The sequence below is a fragment of the Cervus elaphus genome, chromosome 7 (genome assembly GCF_910594005.1).
Source record: "Cervus elaphus chromosome 7, mCerEla1.1, whole genome shotgun sequence".
Classification (NCBI taxonomy): Eukaryota; Metazoa; Chordata; class Mammalia; order Artiodactyla; family Cervidae; genus Cervus; species Cervus elaphus.
In genome coordinates this window covers 32,207,008-32,222,076 of record NC_057821.1, presented here as the reverse complement: position 1 = coordinate 32,222,076, position 15,069 = coordinate 32,207,008, and the positions used below count along the sequence as shown (strand labels likewise).

The 15,069-nt window shown below is 41.2% G+C and overlaps 1 protein-coding gene across 3 annotated transcripts in view; it reads right to left on the bottom strand.

The window, feature by feature from the left end:
• The window catches only part of SLC17A1 (solute carrier family 17 member 1), a 49,642-nt gene extending 46,106 nt beyond the window's left edge, over positions 1-3,536 (bottom strand). For all 3 annotated transcript variants that reach the window (XM_043908353.1, XM_043908354.1, XM_043908355.1), the window contains exons 1-2: positions 3,397-3,536; positions 2,063-2,147 (exon numbers count right to left, since the gene is read on the bottom strand). In XM_043908353.1, coding sequence (XP_043764288.1) covers positions 2,063-2,096 — 34 coding nt within the window. In that variant the 5' untranslated portion in view covers positions 2,097-2,147; positions 3,397-3,536. The remainder of the gene's footprint in view (positions 1-2,062; positions 2,148-3,396) is intronic.
• Between the last annotated feature and the right edge of the window lie 11,533 nt (positions 3,537-15,069).

Below are 15,069 nucleotides of genomic sequence, written 5' to 3'. Positions count from 1 at the left end.
ATGCAACTGTAAAAAATGATGAGGAAGCTCTTTGTGTACAACTGTAGGATTCCATTTAGATACATTGTTCAGTGAAAAAAGTAACATTAGTACCTGGAAAATTAGTTTCTTGACAGATCTCCCTTTCTAAACAGATAAGAATATTAGATAAAAATTTAATTAAAGTTAACAGTTCATTGAAAGTGTGAATGATCTGGCAGGAAAGATGAGATACTCAGGCCAAAGCTTTTGTGAAGACAGAGTCCTCAAGGCATAGACCGATCATTGAAGGCACATTTTTCCCTGAAGACAGTTGAACTCAGGGTGCTTTTTGCCTCCCAGAAAATGGGGCAACAGGAATCAGATACCAATGCTCTAGCAGTGGAAGAGTCTAGTAAGTGACCATTTCCTTAAATGTTTAGATGCCAAAGACTTGCTGAGTCAGTGAGGGGAAAATCCATTGCCTCCTAACCTTTTCCAGGAGGCAAAAATTTTTGCCCTGTTTGAACCTTGAGACTGAGCAAAAGGAAGAAAAAATTGCCTCAGAAATTTAATCATTACCCAGCCCTTCCTTTGCCTTGAAACTCACTGGCCTTGGGTCATCTGCAAAACATTTCAAACCACACATGTATACATGCACACTGAGATGACTTGCTCCAAAGCTTTCTGAACAACCTCATTCTTTTAAAAATTCTCAAAAGCAAAAGGGAAATAAGTAGACCCAAAAATCTGAAGGAAACAGTGGGAAAATTCCTAGAGGAGGAAAAAAAGCCTCTAGAGGGCAAAGGGGAAGCTATCCTCACCATGTGGTGAATAGGGCTTGTCATGGTCAATTAAGGGTACCCTTCCAAGTTTTGCTCATTTTTTTCTCCTCTACATTGGTCCAGAAAGAATATGAATTACTTCTAAATAAGTCTTGAATTTGAAAAGGAATCATAGGGGTTTAGAAAGGAATATTAAAAAAATGTATATGTGTGTTTAACAGTCACTTTGCTATACAGCAGAAATTAGCATAACATTGTAAATCAACTATATGTCAATAAAAACAAAGAACAAAAAATCTGAAACTCAAAAAAAGAAATCACACACAAAAAGAGAAATCACAAGGAGTGTTCTAAAGTGCCTGGGATTGAGTAACAGTAAGATAGTACACATCAATCTCTGGAAAGAGTAAATTCTACACCTCAGAACATATTTATTAAAAAAGAGAGAACTCAAAGACTTGGAAAATGAACAATGGATGAACCCAAAGATCCTAAAAAGAAGTAAAAAGAAGTAAATGTTAAACATAAAGGCAGAAATCAATTTTATATACATAAATATATGCTTATATCTTTTACATGTTCACATATAATTAAAATTCCATGGATAGAGGAGCCTGGTGGGCTACAGTCCACAGGGTCACAAAGAGTTGGACACATCTGAGCACACAGACACTAGACTAGATAATTTCAATACAAAGGAACAATATGAAAATACCAAAATAATTAACTATCAAAACTGACACAAGAAGAAATATAAAATTTAATAGGCCACTAACATTTATATAAATTGAAAAAGTATGCAATTTGTTGCCCTCCCTCTCTTCTAGGATTTTTGTCCCCCATAATGTGGATATAACTCTAATCTGATAGCAGTAATTCCATATTGTTTTTCCTCTGCCCTACTTGAGATAAACAATCTAAAAAATATCCTGTAAATATCCAGCTGTTGATGTTGAAGGGTGCAGTGACTCAAGAACATTCATCCTGCCTCACTTCCATCCATGTATCTGTCTCTCTCTCCTTGAGATAGAACCAAAATAGTCCCCTCTCTTTCTGACATTCTCCACCAAGTGATAAACTGACAGGTGTATAAGAATCAAAATAACAGTGTGAATAATCTTGGTACATTGGTTATTTTATTTAGGGTTTTTCTAATGGAAAATCATTGCAGGGATATTTTCCCCCGACCTCCTTTCCTGAACATTTCTAAGACCCTTTACATTTTAATCCATATGTTTATGGACAAAATCTTCTCACATGGAATCAATGGTGTCCTGTTTAAGAAGAAGGAAGCCTATGTGATAGAGAATAATTTCTACCTTTCCCTGGAGAGACCTGGTTATCCACTTGCATAATGGTGTTATGGTTGCGTTTCTTCTTGTTGAAGGGTTTGTTTTCTATCTCCTGCAAGTGCAAAACACACTGATGTCAGCATTACAGAGGGAAGAACTGGTTAAAATCCACCTAGCACCTCTCTCTGCTTTAAAACATTAATCCAAGGGAAATTTGCTTTGTCATACCAGTACCCATTGTTTTGACATTTCACTTTTATGATATTTTTGTTGATTACAAAATACACAGAAAACCTGAAAACTCTAAAAAGCAAACAAGACATCTTGCCAAGTCATAATTCTATATCCAGTGAAGATATCACTCACAAGTGAAGGAGAAAGACTGTCAAACAAAATTGAGAGAATTCATTGCCAGGAAATCTACCCTGTAGGAATGTGAAAGGAAGCTTTTCAGACAGAAGCATATTACTGAAGGTAGCTCATCAGTAAAGAACCTGCCTACAATGCAGGAGATGAGGCAGAGGCCTCAGGTTCCATTCCTGGGTCAGGAAGATCCCCCAGACAAGGAAATGGCAACCCACTCCAGTATTCTTGTCTGGGAAAAACCAAGGACAGCCCATGAGGTCACAAAAGAATCAGACTTGACTTAGCAACTAAACAACAAACTTGGATGTACAAAAGAAAGGAAGGATGTCAGAAAAGGAATTATAGGTAACATACAGTTCTTTGTTTTTCCTGTATCTTCATAGAGCTAAAAGATTTGTTTTTTAAAAATGCTTTTACAAGGAGAGGTAAATCATTCTCCCCACTACCCTGGACAAAATGACCCCTCCTGCCAGGTCTGCATTTGTTGGCGGGAAGCTCGACAAAGTGGGTGAATCAAAGAGTTTTGTCTATATTAGCATGTATGACATCAGATGCTCAAAAAATACTTAAAATTTCTAAGGCTGGGTTTGCAAAATATATATAAATGAGCAGTCTTGTCAAGCACCATTATTACCCACTGGGACATCTAGGGCTGCCGTTTATTTCAGTATACACACACACACCACCACCATCACAAGCACACTCTCCACGCCACTCACACATACACAAGCATTAAACACCACACAATACACACTTCTCTTTCCTTGTCTATTGACATAACTGTCCACCTCAAACTCATCCCTAGGAATGTTTTTTCTTTCCCTTGTGAAAAATCTATAAAAAGAGATATTTTTTCCAACTCACCCGTCCAAATTTCCCCAGATTGCTAAATAGCTTTGATAAAATCTCTCATAGAAGCCCTCCTTATTAATCCTTTTGAGGAATTTGTTCTAAACTTCACTTAATGAATAACATAAAAACATTTAGTTACTAACCTGATTTAGGACAGAAAAGCAATTCCTTTTTGCTCTGTGAAGACTTTCCTCTCAAATTTAAAAAATATTGAATTTCTGGATTTGCTAATTTCAGCCACTTAAATCCTTCACCATATCCTTTGATCTCCCTAGGTCAAAGTTGAAAATTTAATTTTTAACTTCACTTACATTCTTGCCTTGAATCTTCAGGGGAGGGGAGGGAGTCTTAAAATCGTCCAATGGACTAGAAACCTCCTAGAAATCTGCCAGTCATTTCATGACTTTAATAGACAGACGCCCACCCCCACCACCAGCTGCCCCGCCCCCCAGGCTCCTTCTCTATCAGGAGGCAGAACCTGCCTGTCCCATAAGAGTTTCCAGGATTTTTCTATTGAGGATGGCTCCATGTCTACACTGCTGTTTTGACAGGCATGCTATGGGTTTCTAAATGCTTTATAAATGTCCTACTGGCTTTCTGGCCCATCTTCCTTCCCTCCCTTCTTTCCATCCATCCTTCTTCCCTCCTTTCCCTTCGCCCCTCCTGTTTCCTCTCCTCTTCCTCTCCCCATCCCCCCTCAACTCTTCCAAAGGCCATACCTGTTTGATATTCAAGCTACTCAGATGGAGGGGCATTTTACTGAGGTGTGTCCTCTGAGGACTATGAATTGCCTCGTGTCTTCTCCTGCAATGACTGTAAGTTCTCCTGGTTCAGCCTCCTGTCTATAGCAGTACTTGGGAGCATTTTACCCTGGAACTCTTCGAAGACAAGCTACTGAGTAGATAGGGACATCTAAGCCCTGAAATCAAAAATTTTGCACTATAATTTCCTACATACTGAAGCATTTAAAAATTTATTATGCTTTTAATGTGCTTAATATATGTTTGGCACATAGAAGATGCTCTATAACATGATCAGGTTATTTTCTATCTAAGGAAATGTTGAAACAGAAGTAGAGTCACAGATAGAGAAAACAAACTTACGGATACCAGAGGATAAGTCGGGGAGAGATAAATTGGAAAATTGCGATTGACATATACATACTACTATATATTAAATATATAACTAATAAGGACCTATTGTGTAGCATAGGGAACTCAATACTCTGTAATGGCCTATATGGGAAAAGAATTTTAAAAGAGAGTGGCTATATATACAACTTGTAATTTATACGTGTAAATATATATGTGTGTGTATATATATATTTAACTGATTCACTTTTCTGTACACCTGAAACTCATATAACATTGTAAATCAACTATACTCCAATAAAAATATTTTTTAAAAAATGTTGAAAACTTTAACTCATTTGCCCAAGAGTCTTTGATACCTTGTCATATTCACCTGGATTTTTTTTCTTTTTCTGAAGTCCAGGTTGTGCTAATTTTTATCTGGCTCTTTCAGGGTGTTTTTACTATTTGTCCTATCTGACACAAAGGCTATCAATTTCTGATGTTTCCGGGGATAGGGGCCCATTTATTGACTGAAAGTTCTAGGTCAACAGTTGTTTAAGGTCCATGTTTTAAGCAAACAACCTTCCCATCTGGTGTCAATATCCCCAGTTCTAGGTACTGATTACCCAGGAGGGAACCATCATTCTGTTTGCTGACCCCAAAGCTTTATACTGCTTTGTGATACCCTTCGAAATTGCTTCTGGATTCTACATCTGGATTCAGTGTTTTCCTTATTAAGTTTTTAAGTTTAACATTTTATTATGTAAAATTTCAAACACATAGGAAAAAAAGTAGATCAATCTAATATAACCATAGACCCATTAACCAGTTTCCACAATTTTCAATATTTGGCCATTTGACTTTCCATATACCATACCCAGCAGTGGTTTTCTGTATTATATAATATCATTTCTCCAACAAAAAGTACAGCATGGCTATATAATTCATTAGGACTTGGGAAAACATAACATACCATCATCACATCTAACAAATAAGCAATAACTGCTTAATATCATCTAATATCATGAAAATTTTCCTAATTGCTTCAAAGTTATTAATTTATACTCTCTTTAAATGAGGATCCAAATAAGATCCACATATGACACTTAATTGTTATGGCTCTCAGGTCTAATTTCATAACAATCCTTCCACCCACCCACATTTTCTATTTGCTGTTATTTAAAACAGTACAACAAAAGAGTCATTTGCAGAATTATTCTCATAATTGATTTGACTAATTGCATTCTATGTCATTTGATATATTTCTTTATCCCCTTACATCCTGAAAACTCTGGGTACGTAGAGTTGGTTAGATTCAGGAAAAGAGTACTTCGTAGGGGTGTCTGATGCTTTCACCACAGCAGGTTGTCTCACTTTTAGTAAGACTGACTAGTGGGTTCAGATATTCTCAGCTTGACTTATCCACTAACAAAGTACTCAGATATTCTCAGCTTGACTTATCCACTAACAAAGTACTCATCAACCTTTGACCTGTGGTTTTTAGTGTTTGTTAAATGTTACCTAGAATTGTTATTTCATTATAAATTGCAAAATGGTGACTCTAGAATACTATTGTGGCTTCATTTTTGAGCTGCAATTTTCTACAAAATAGGAAATTCACCTAGTCAAATATTTGGTTACCCTGAAATACAGATTTAATAGGAAAGCCAGGATAAGTACTTAAAACTTTTCAGAGTAATAATTCAATGCCTTAGTAAAGATGACCAAGTAAAATGACCTCATGGAATCACAGTCCTTACTCTATTTTGATGCTCAAATTATCTCTTCTTTGGCCAGCAGGAGTCCCTTCAAGCTGGCTCCTATGTCATTATGACATGACCCTAGTGATGTTGGATAGCTTGTTTTCTAGCACACACTATTTTCTAGGGTTCTCATATATTTTCTGTTCCCAGACCTGGACTTTCTGAAGGAGTGCTGGTTCCTTTCAGAAGGAAACAATATTAAGAGACCACATACTGGGCACTGGGGTGCATCTAGGCTATTTCAGTGGAAGAACTCAGAAAAAATATTTTTTAGAAAAAAACAAATTCTAATATTTCCAATTCAAACTGAATATTAGAGCAGTTTTTTAAAAAGTTAAATTTTATACTCTTGCATTTTCCCCTTATGTTGAACACCTTGGTTCTTAATTACTTTTCTTACTTAATTGTAATATAATCATATTAACATCAAAATAACACTGACATTATTACTCGAATAAATTGTTTTGCCTCTTTTAGAAGCAGACCTTGAGATCAAGATTCCTGTAAAAGTGATTTAATAGGTAGTATTTTTAGAAAAACAATAATGACAGTAGGGAAGTAAGGATAAAAAGAAAGGCGTGCAAACAAGGGTGTGGTAACAACCTAAATCTGGAGGAAGGTAATTTGGGGCTAATTCTTCAAGGGAGCAATGGGTATAACTTAAGCCATACCTCAGAGTTTTTCTAACCAAAGCTAAAGAAGTTGGAGTATTTATATGCCAGCATCTATCTATCACTGGCCAAGGGCTGCCTCCGGGAGGTCCTGAGTCCCCAGGCACTTCTTTCAGTGAGTACAGGTCAAGTAGGTTCCAGCAGCCCAAGGACAGCCCTCAAACCAAGTGATGGGTGTGCTGGCTATTGCCAGTGAAAGCACAACGGGCATTGGTATTCATGCCCCAAAATGTAAAAGACCCCAGAAGATATGGGCAGAGCACTGACAGCTTGCTATTCTTCACACTGTCCAGTTCCATTCTCTTTTCAATGAAGTTCATAGCACTGATTCTTTAGGAAGAAAAGATTAATGAAACATTTACACGCCCGCAGCTGCAATCAGTCCCAAAGACTTAATTGATATTCACAATCTTCCTTCATCCACCCCTTACAGGTCTCCTCTCTTGGCCAGTCCTTTGGTTGCTTTGGGTTGCTTGCAGAGCACGGTGACCCAATAATTCATCTCTGGAGGTTTGATGCCATAACTCTGTCTAATGTTCAGTTCAATTGTTCAGTCATGTCTGACTCTTTGCGACCCCATGAACCACAGCACGCCAGGCCTCCCTGTCCAACACTAACACCTGGAGTCCACCCAAACCCATGTCCATCGAGTCGGTGATGCCATCCAACCAGCTCATCCTCTGTTGTCCCCTTCTCCTCCTGCTCTCAATCTTTCCCAGCATCAGGGTCTTTTCAAATGAGTCAACTCTTCGCATCAGGTGGCCAAAGTATTGGAGTTTCAGCTTCAACATCAGTCCTTCCAAGGAACACCCAGGACTGATCTCCTTTAGGATGGACTGGTTGGATCTCCTTGCAGTCCAAGGGACTCTCAAGAGTCTTCTCCAACACCACAGTTCAAAAGCATCAATTCTTCGGTGCTCAGCTTTCTTCACAGTCCAACTCTCACATCCATATATAACCACTGGAAAAACCATAGCTTTGACTAGATGGACCTTTGTTGACAAAGAAATGTCTCTGTTAATATGCTGTCTAGGTTGGTCATAACTTTCCTTCCAAGGAGTAAGCATCTTTTAATTTCATGGCTACGATCACCATCTGCAGTGATTTTGGAGCCCCCCAAAATAAAGTCAGCTACTGTTTCCCCATCTATTTGCCATGAAGATATGGGACCAGATGCCATGATCTTTGTTTTCTTAATGTTGAGCTTTAAGCCAACTTTTTCACTCTCCTCTTTCACTTTCATCAAGAGATTCTTTAGTTCTTCTTCACTTTCTGCCATGAGGGTGGTGTCATCTTCTTATCTGAGGTTATTGCTATTTCTCCTGGCAATCTTGATTCCAGCTTGTGCTTCTTCCAGCCTGGTGTTTCTCATGATATACTCTGCATGTAAGTTAAATAAACAGGGTGACAATATACAGCCTTGACGTACTCTTTTTCCTGTTTGGAACCAGTCTGTTGTTTCATGTCTGGTTCTAACTGTTGCTTCCTGACCTGCATACAGGTTTCTCAAGAGGCAGGTCAGGTGGTCTGGTATGCCCATTTCTTTCAGAATTTTCCACAGTTTATTGTGATCCACACAGTCAAAGGCTTTGGCATAGTCAATAAAGCAGAAATAGATGTTGTCCTGGAACTCTCTTGCTTTTTTGATGATCCATCGAATGTTGGTAATTTGATCTCTGGTTCCTCTGCCTTTTCTAAAACCAGCTTGAACAGCTGGAAGTTCATGGTTCACATATTGCTGAAGCCTGGCTTGGAGAATTTTAAGCATTACTTTACTAGCATGTCTAATGTAGTTGCTGTAATTACCTATTCATAGTTAAAAAGGGTATGGGATTTCCCAAGCTCTGGACATACTTGTCCCTGTCATATAGTAGCAACAAACCATCTCATAATGATCAGGGTTAATTACTCTGGCCAGTCTGGTGACTCCTTTCTTTGGCTCTTGGGTCTACCAGCAAGAGGATCCCTATATGACAAGTCAGCACTCACAGTTTTAGGCATTTTGTAACCCTTACTGAGCCCATTCCTGGAAGTATTCCTCTTTTCTGGGAACTAGGACTTCTATACATGCTGAAGATAAAGTTCTATTAATGATATGCCATCTGGCAAAACATATGCAATTAAGACTACCACTGGATTAAGTGGACTTCTCAGGTCGCACTAGTGGTAAAGAACCCACCTGCCAGTGTAGGAGATACAGGTTTGATCCCTGAGCCAGGAAGATCCCCTGGAGAAGGAAATGACAACCCACTCCAGTATTTTTGCCTGGGAAATCCCATGGACAGAGGAGTCTGTCAGGCTATAGTCCATAGGGTCACAAAGAGTCAGATACAACTGAAGCGATTTAGCACCCACTGTCATTGGATTTGGAGAAGGCAATGGCAGCCCACTCCAGTACTCTTGCCTTGACAATCCCATGGACGGAGGAGCCTGGTAGGCTGCAGTCCATGGGGTCGCTAGGAGTTGGACATGACTGAGTGACTTCACTTTCACTTTTCACTTTCACGTATTGGAGAAGGAAATGGCAACCCACTCCAGTGTTTTTGCCTGGAGAATCCCAGGGACGGGGGAGCCTGGTGGACTGCCGTCTGTGGGGTCGCACAGAGTCGGACACGACTGAAGCGACTTAGCCGCAGCTGCCGTCATTGGATTAAGTCTATGGTAATTCTTCAACTTCTGTTACAATCCATTTTTGCTGGGGCCACATAATGGTGAACTGAATGGGAACATGGTAAAGGCCATCATCCTAGTATCCTGTAAACCTTTTAAAATGGCAGCACTCTCTGCTATTCCACCTGCCATGCAGTATTGCTTTTGAATTGCTAATTTGCCAGTAATGGACCATTTCAGGTGTTCCATTTAGGCTTATATAACATTAAGTGTTGAGTCATAGCATTATATCCCCATATTGTCAAAGTCTCCCTTATTCAGTCTTACATTCTGCCCCAAAACCCTGGTCCCATGTTTCAGGCACACTCTCCTGATCCCTGATACTTTGTTGGTGAATAATCCCTTCCCTCCCTTAGCGGGACCAGAACTATTCCAAGTAAGACGCACTAAGGTCTAACCCAGTTATTTGTCTCATGTTAGGTTTATTATTTGTTGGGTATTAGAGAAGAAGAGAATAGAACTTGAACAGTCTTCAGAGAGGCTGCTATCTGCCAATAGTAGAGCAAATAAGTTTCAGGTTTATCTAAAATGTGATATTAGCATAAGAGGCTTTTTGTGTCTTTAAATAGTCTTGTGTTTTTGCTAATCTAACAATCGAATCTAGTCTTTAGAGTATATCTTCCCTCTATTGGAGACTGTAATATCTATGTGCTGCCAGGGAGGTTTTCTGACTTTCATACCATGTTCTTAGTCGCTCAGTCGTGTCCAACTCTTTGCGACCCCATGGACTATAGCCCACCAGGCTCCTCTGTCCATGGATATTCTCCAGGCAAGAATACTAGAGTGGTTGCCCAGGTCTCCTCCAGGGGATCTTCCATATCATGCTGATATCATTCTCCCATTTGAGTCCCTCAGTGGTTCTGACCAACACACAGCCAACCTCTAAGTTGTTATAATTGCTATTTCTCCATATTGCTCAAGACTAGTATTGACTCAGCCAGTGCATGCCTTTTCACCTGTATCTCACTTCCCATTCCAATGTTCTCCTACTGTTACAGTAGGCCAAGACTACTACTGCTACCCTTACTAACATCAAATGTGTCCTTGTGTCATCTGACTTGAGTGATTCAACTCCAGAAGTCTATCCTGAGACTCTGCCTCCTAGGTTCCCTTGTAGAAACAGTTGTCTTGGATCAAGTTCTCTAGAATCAGATCTTAAAATGATTCCTATGAAAATGATCTATGAGGACACATTCCCAAGAAAAACTGTCAGAGAAGAGACGATCTAGAAGGGATATCAAGTAAGTTTCAGATCAATTCTTAGGAAGTTTGGAAGACAGTGTATTTGTCTCAGAGTAGGAGCAAGGAAGCTGGAGTATTTATATCTCTGTGGCAATGAATTATTGGTCTCTTGTCCCTGGACGACATAAATTCTCAGGCATGTTCCTGTTGGTAGGCAAAACAGGCTCCTATAACCTGAGGGCAGCTCTCTAGTAAGGCAAATAGGTGCCAGGTACTGGAAACGAAAGCTCACCTCAAATTAGTATGCATTCTGGTAAGGCAAATGGAGGATGTGTATTGCAGTTACTGCACGTAGTTGAAGATTTCTTTTTGATGGGAAAGAACCTCTTCATTGATTTTTTAGCACACATATAGCTAAGGCAGGGATTGTCTCAGGATGAACCTAAGCTGTTTCTATTAATAATAGTAAAATCAAAATATACTTGGTTTATGGAGAAATCCAATGGAGTAATTCTCACCAGGAATCTCTTCATAAGTGACTAAAGATCCCTTGGGAATGAGGAAAATCAGAAAAAAAAAAAAAAAAGGAATGATGGAGGCAGGCACACAATCTCAATAATGCTGTTTCAGTAACAATGACATAGTAAATAAAGGCAGTTATTGAGAGAGTAAAAGTGAGTGTGGTTCAGCCCTTCAGACTTCATGAGGGAAGAGGGGTCTGCAGTTAAAAACTAAAGGAGCAGTTTTATCAGAATCTCTTTAAGAAATAGTGCTCAAGATAGTTCTGCTTGAAATTCATGTAATGAAGTGGGAAGGGACACTTGGAAGATATTGGTTGCTGGGCTGCACCCCACAGGCCTGCAAGCCCTGTACTTGCCCATCCTTGAGACTGAAGAATGAGCCTAGAGTCATTGACAGAAACATTAGTGGTTTAATGGATAGAGAATCCTATATGTTTGAAGCCAGGTCCTAAAGTGACAGACCCCATGTGGGGAGGAAGGCAGGCAGGACGTGGCAGCAGTCTTAATTGGGTTGGGCTGGCGGGGCAAGGAGGCTACCATTTATAAGGGAATTGATATCAGGTTGGCTCTTCAGTTACCAGGGAAACCAGCAACTAGGGCACATCCCTCATAGCCCCTCAGGTTAACAACCATCATGAGGGCCGATGTTTTGCTTTAATAAACTAAAAGTGGAGCCATTCTGGCCTAATGAGCAGGGGGAAAGCATGCTCATATAAGGGACTGAGTCAAGTTGGCTCATTGGTTACCAGGGAAACCAGCAGAGAGGCATGCCTCTCATGTCCACTTTGATAAGTAATTATAATGGAAATGTTCTGATCTAAAGTTAGAACAATCATTAACTGGGGCTGCAGCAAGTTTGAAGGATGGTCGGTAGTGTGGGAAGGGAGTAGCTGAAGCAGGCACGGGATGAGCAGATGTACAGAGAGCGAGAGAACAGCCACCTTGAGTGGCCTGACAAAACACCCCTCCCCTATACACCCTGCATGATCCTTACAATCCTGCTCCCCCACCTCTTACCTTCCACATTATCCCTGGGGTCAGGTATGCAGAGGTGAACTGCAACTAAATACCACAAATGCAATATAGATGACAGCAGCTAAAGAGTGTTAGGAGTCCAAGAGGTGGGCAAACTTGAGTCAGGCCCTTATTGGGTCAATTTTTCATGGAAGGTCCAGAGGAGGACCACATTGGCATCTCCCTGTAGACCCAGCAATCCAACTCATTTCATAGGGAGGCCACTGTTGTCACCCAGTCTGTGAACAGGTTCCCTCTGCTCAAACTAAGGATGAAACATAAGTTGTTTAACAGGCGCAGTACAGGGGAGAGCATGACCATTAAGCAAAATACAAGCAGTACCTGCATTCTGAAATAACACCACTCCTGTCTGTGGTTTCTGTCCTAGCCTGAGGACCTCACCACCCATCTACCTGCGGACCCCATAGCTGAGGGCTGAATACTGGAGAGGTCATATAACAAGACCTCAGGGTTTGTAGAATGGCGTCCTTCTCCAGCAGGGGGCCCAGATTAGTTACCTTAGCCCTTTTAGGTGGGGCCCAGGAGGAGGAGACAGGTGAAACCTGTAAGTCCCTTTCTAATTCTCTTCCCCATAAGCCTGCAAATCCAAACCACGGGGACTTACCTGCCAGTCTCAGGGCCATGTTGTTATAATGTGGTTCACTGGGGAAGATCTTATGATGAGGGCAAAAGTGAATTATTGTCCTGACCAACCGTTGGCAACAGTCCTTCTGTGGTCAACTAGGGAACTCGACGGCACTAACTAGTTGCCTCTGAGTTAAGATGGTGTCAGCATTGGGACCATTGCTCCTGGGATGTGTCCACCACTGAGGGAGTGGGTTTCCTGTCTCAGATGTTTAAGCAGCTCATTCACAGCCCAGCAGCAATGGAGTTGTGAGGCAGGGGAAGATGCCACTGTGTGTCATTCTCACGGGCCCATTCCTGAACTTCATGGCTGAAAAAGTGGATTCCCTTGTCACTACTGGTGTCCATGGGGGTCCTGAATCTCACACACAGCTGTTCTAGACCCCAAACAGTGGCTTATTCACCAGCTGTCTCTTTGGAATCTAATGAGCCACGAGCATGGGGCTGCTACTTTTAAACTAGAAAGAGGCTCTGTGGTTAACAGGATATCGTCAACATAATGGAAAGAGAAAGATGCTTCTCATAGTAGACAGCTGCCACAAGGCCCCATATGCTAGTGAATGGCCCGCATGCTGAGAGTCAACCCTGCAACTTTCTGTTCCTTGTCCTTATTTCCTAACATCTCGCACTCACAAGAGTTTCCTCCATCTTCTGGCTGACTCACCATTCTGCACCCTGCAAGCCTTGTACTTGCCCAGCCTTGAGTCCAAAGAAATAGCCTGGAGACAGTGACGAAGACAGCAGTTGCTCATTGGACAGGAGACCGTATATGTCTGAAGCCAGGTCCTGGAGCAGCACCTCCACAGCATGCGGCAACCAAGGAGCAAAACACCCAAGGGCCGGGCCTGGGGGAGGTTACCATTTATAGGGGGAATGACGTCAAGGAGGTTGGCTCATCAGTTACCAGGGGAACCAACAGCCAGGGCACTTCCCTCCCAGCCCCTCAGGTTAACGACCATCATGAGCACAGCTGTTTCCCTTTAATAAGCTAACAGGTGGAGATGTTCTGGCCTAAGGAGCAGGTGGAAAGCACATTCCTGTGAATGGAGTGTAGGTGAAGCATGTGTAGGTCAAGCAGGAGATGTCCAGAGAGCAAGAGATCAGCCACCTTGAGAGGCCTGACCATACGCTAGTGCTTTAACTCAGTTCACCAGATATTTGTTAAAAATGCTTATTTTGAAGACTCAAAGGAGCATGGCACAGCCTTGGAATGTCGGGGCCTTCAGCACGTCAGTCACATCCATGTAGTGCTCTCAGTGACAAGATTGTGGTTGTTCAGTCACTAAGCCCTGTCCGACTCCCTGTGACACCATGGGCTGCAGCACACCAGGCTTCCCTGTCCTTCACTATCTCCCAGAATTTGTTCAAATTTATGTTCATTAAGTCAGTGATGCCATCTAACCCTCTCACACTCTGCCACCCTCTTCTCCTTTTGCCTTCAATCTTTCCTAGTGTCAGGGTCTTTTCCAGTGAGTTGGCTCTTCACATCAGGTGGCCAAAGCATTGAAGCTTCAGCTGCAGCGAGAACTTGTCATTTGTGTGGGCCCTTTCCAAGCTTCCAGTGGAGGAAGGCAGGGTGCTAGAAATATGTTCATGTAGCCTTAAGTGTTTGAACATTTTGACCAGTTTTAATCACAGTTGTGTAAGACCACTATCTGTCTCCATTCTGTTGGCCTCCGTGAGTGCTGGGTGATGAAGTGATGGATGCAACTGTTTAATATTGATAAGACAAAGCTTAAGTGGGAATATGTTTAATTTGGGCTAGAAATTAGGATATGATTGTTTGGTTTGGGTCAATAATGGGTAGACTTAAATTACTGCTAACTAACCTTGTATAAGAAAAGCTTCCTGGGACACTTACTATATCATCCATAATGCGTACTCATGTGTGTAATGGAATTTAAATACAATGAAAAGGAGTGAATCAAATGAACATGGGGTTTCCCAGGTGGAGCTAGTGGTAAAGAACCTACCTGCCAATGCAGGAGACCTAAGAGACACAGGTTCAATCCCTGGGTTGGGAAGAACCCCTGGAGAACGGCATGGCAACCCACTCCAATATTCTTGCCTGGAGAATCCCATGGACAGAGGAGCCTGGTAGACTATAGTCCACAGGGTCACAAAGAGTCGGACATGACAGAAGCATGCAAGCACACATAGTCAAAAAACAAAACAACTGTGGTGTGGGGAAAATACTTCTGTATGTGTTTTGAATTTCAGAAAAGACAACAGAGATCACTTTTAAAAACTTGATTGCAAGGAAGAGAAGAATCAAAT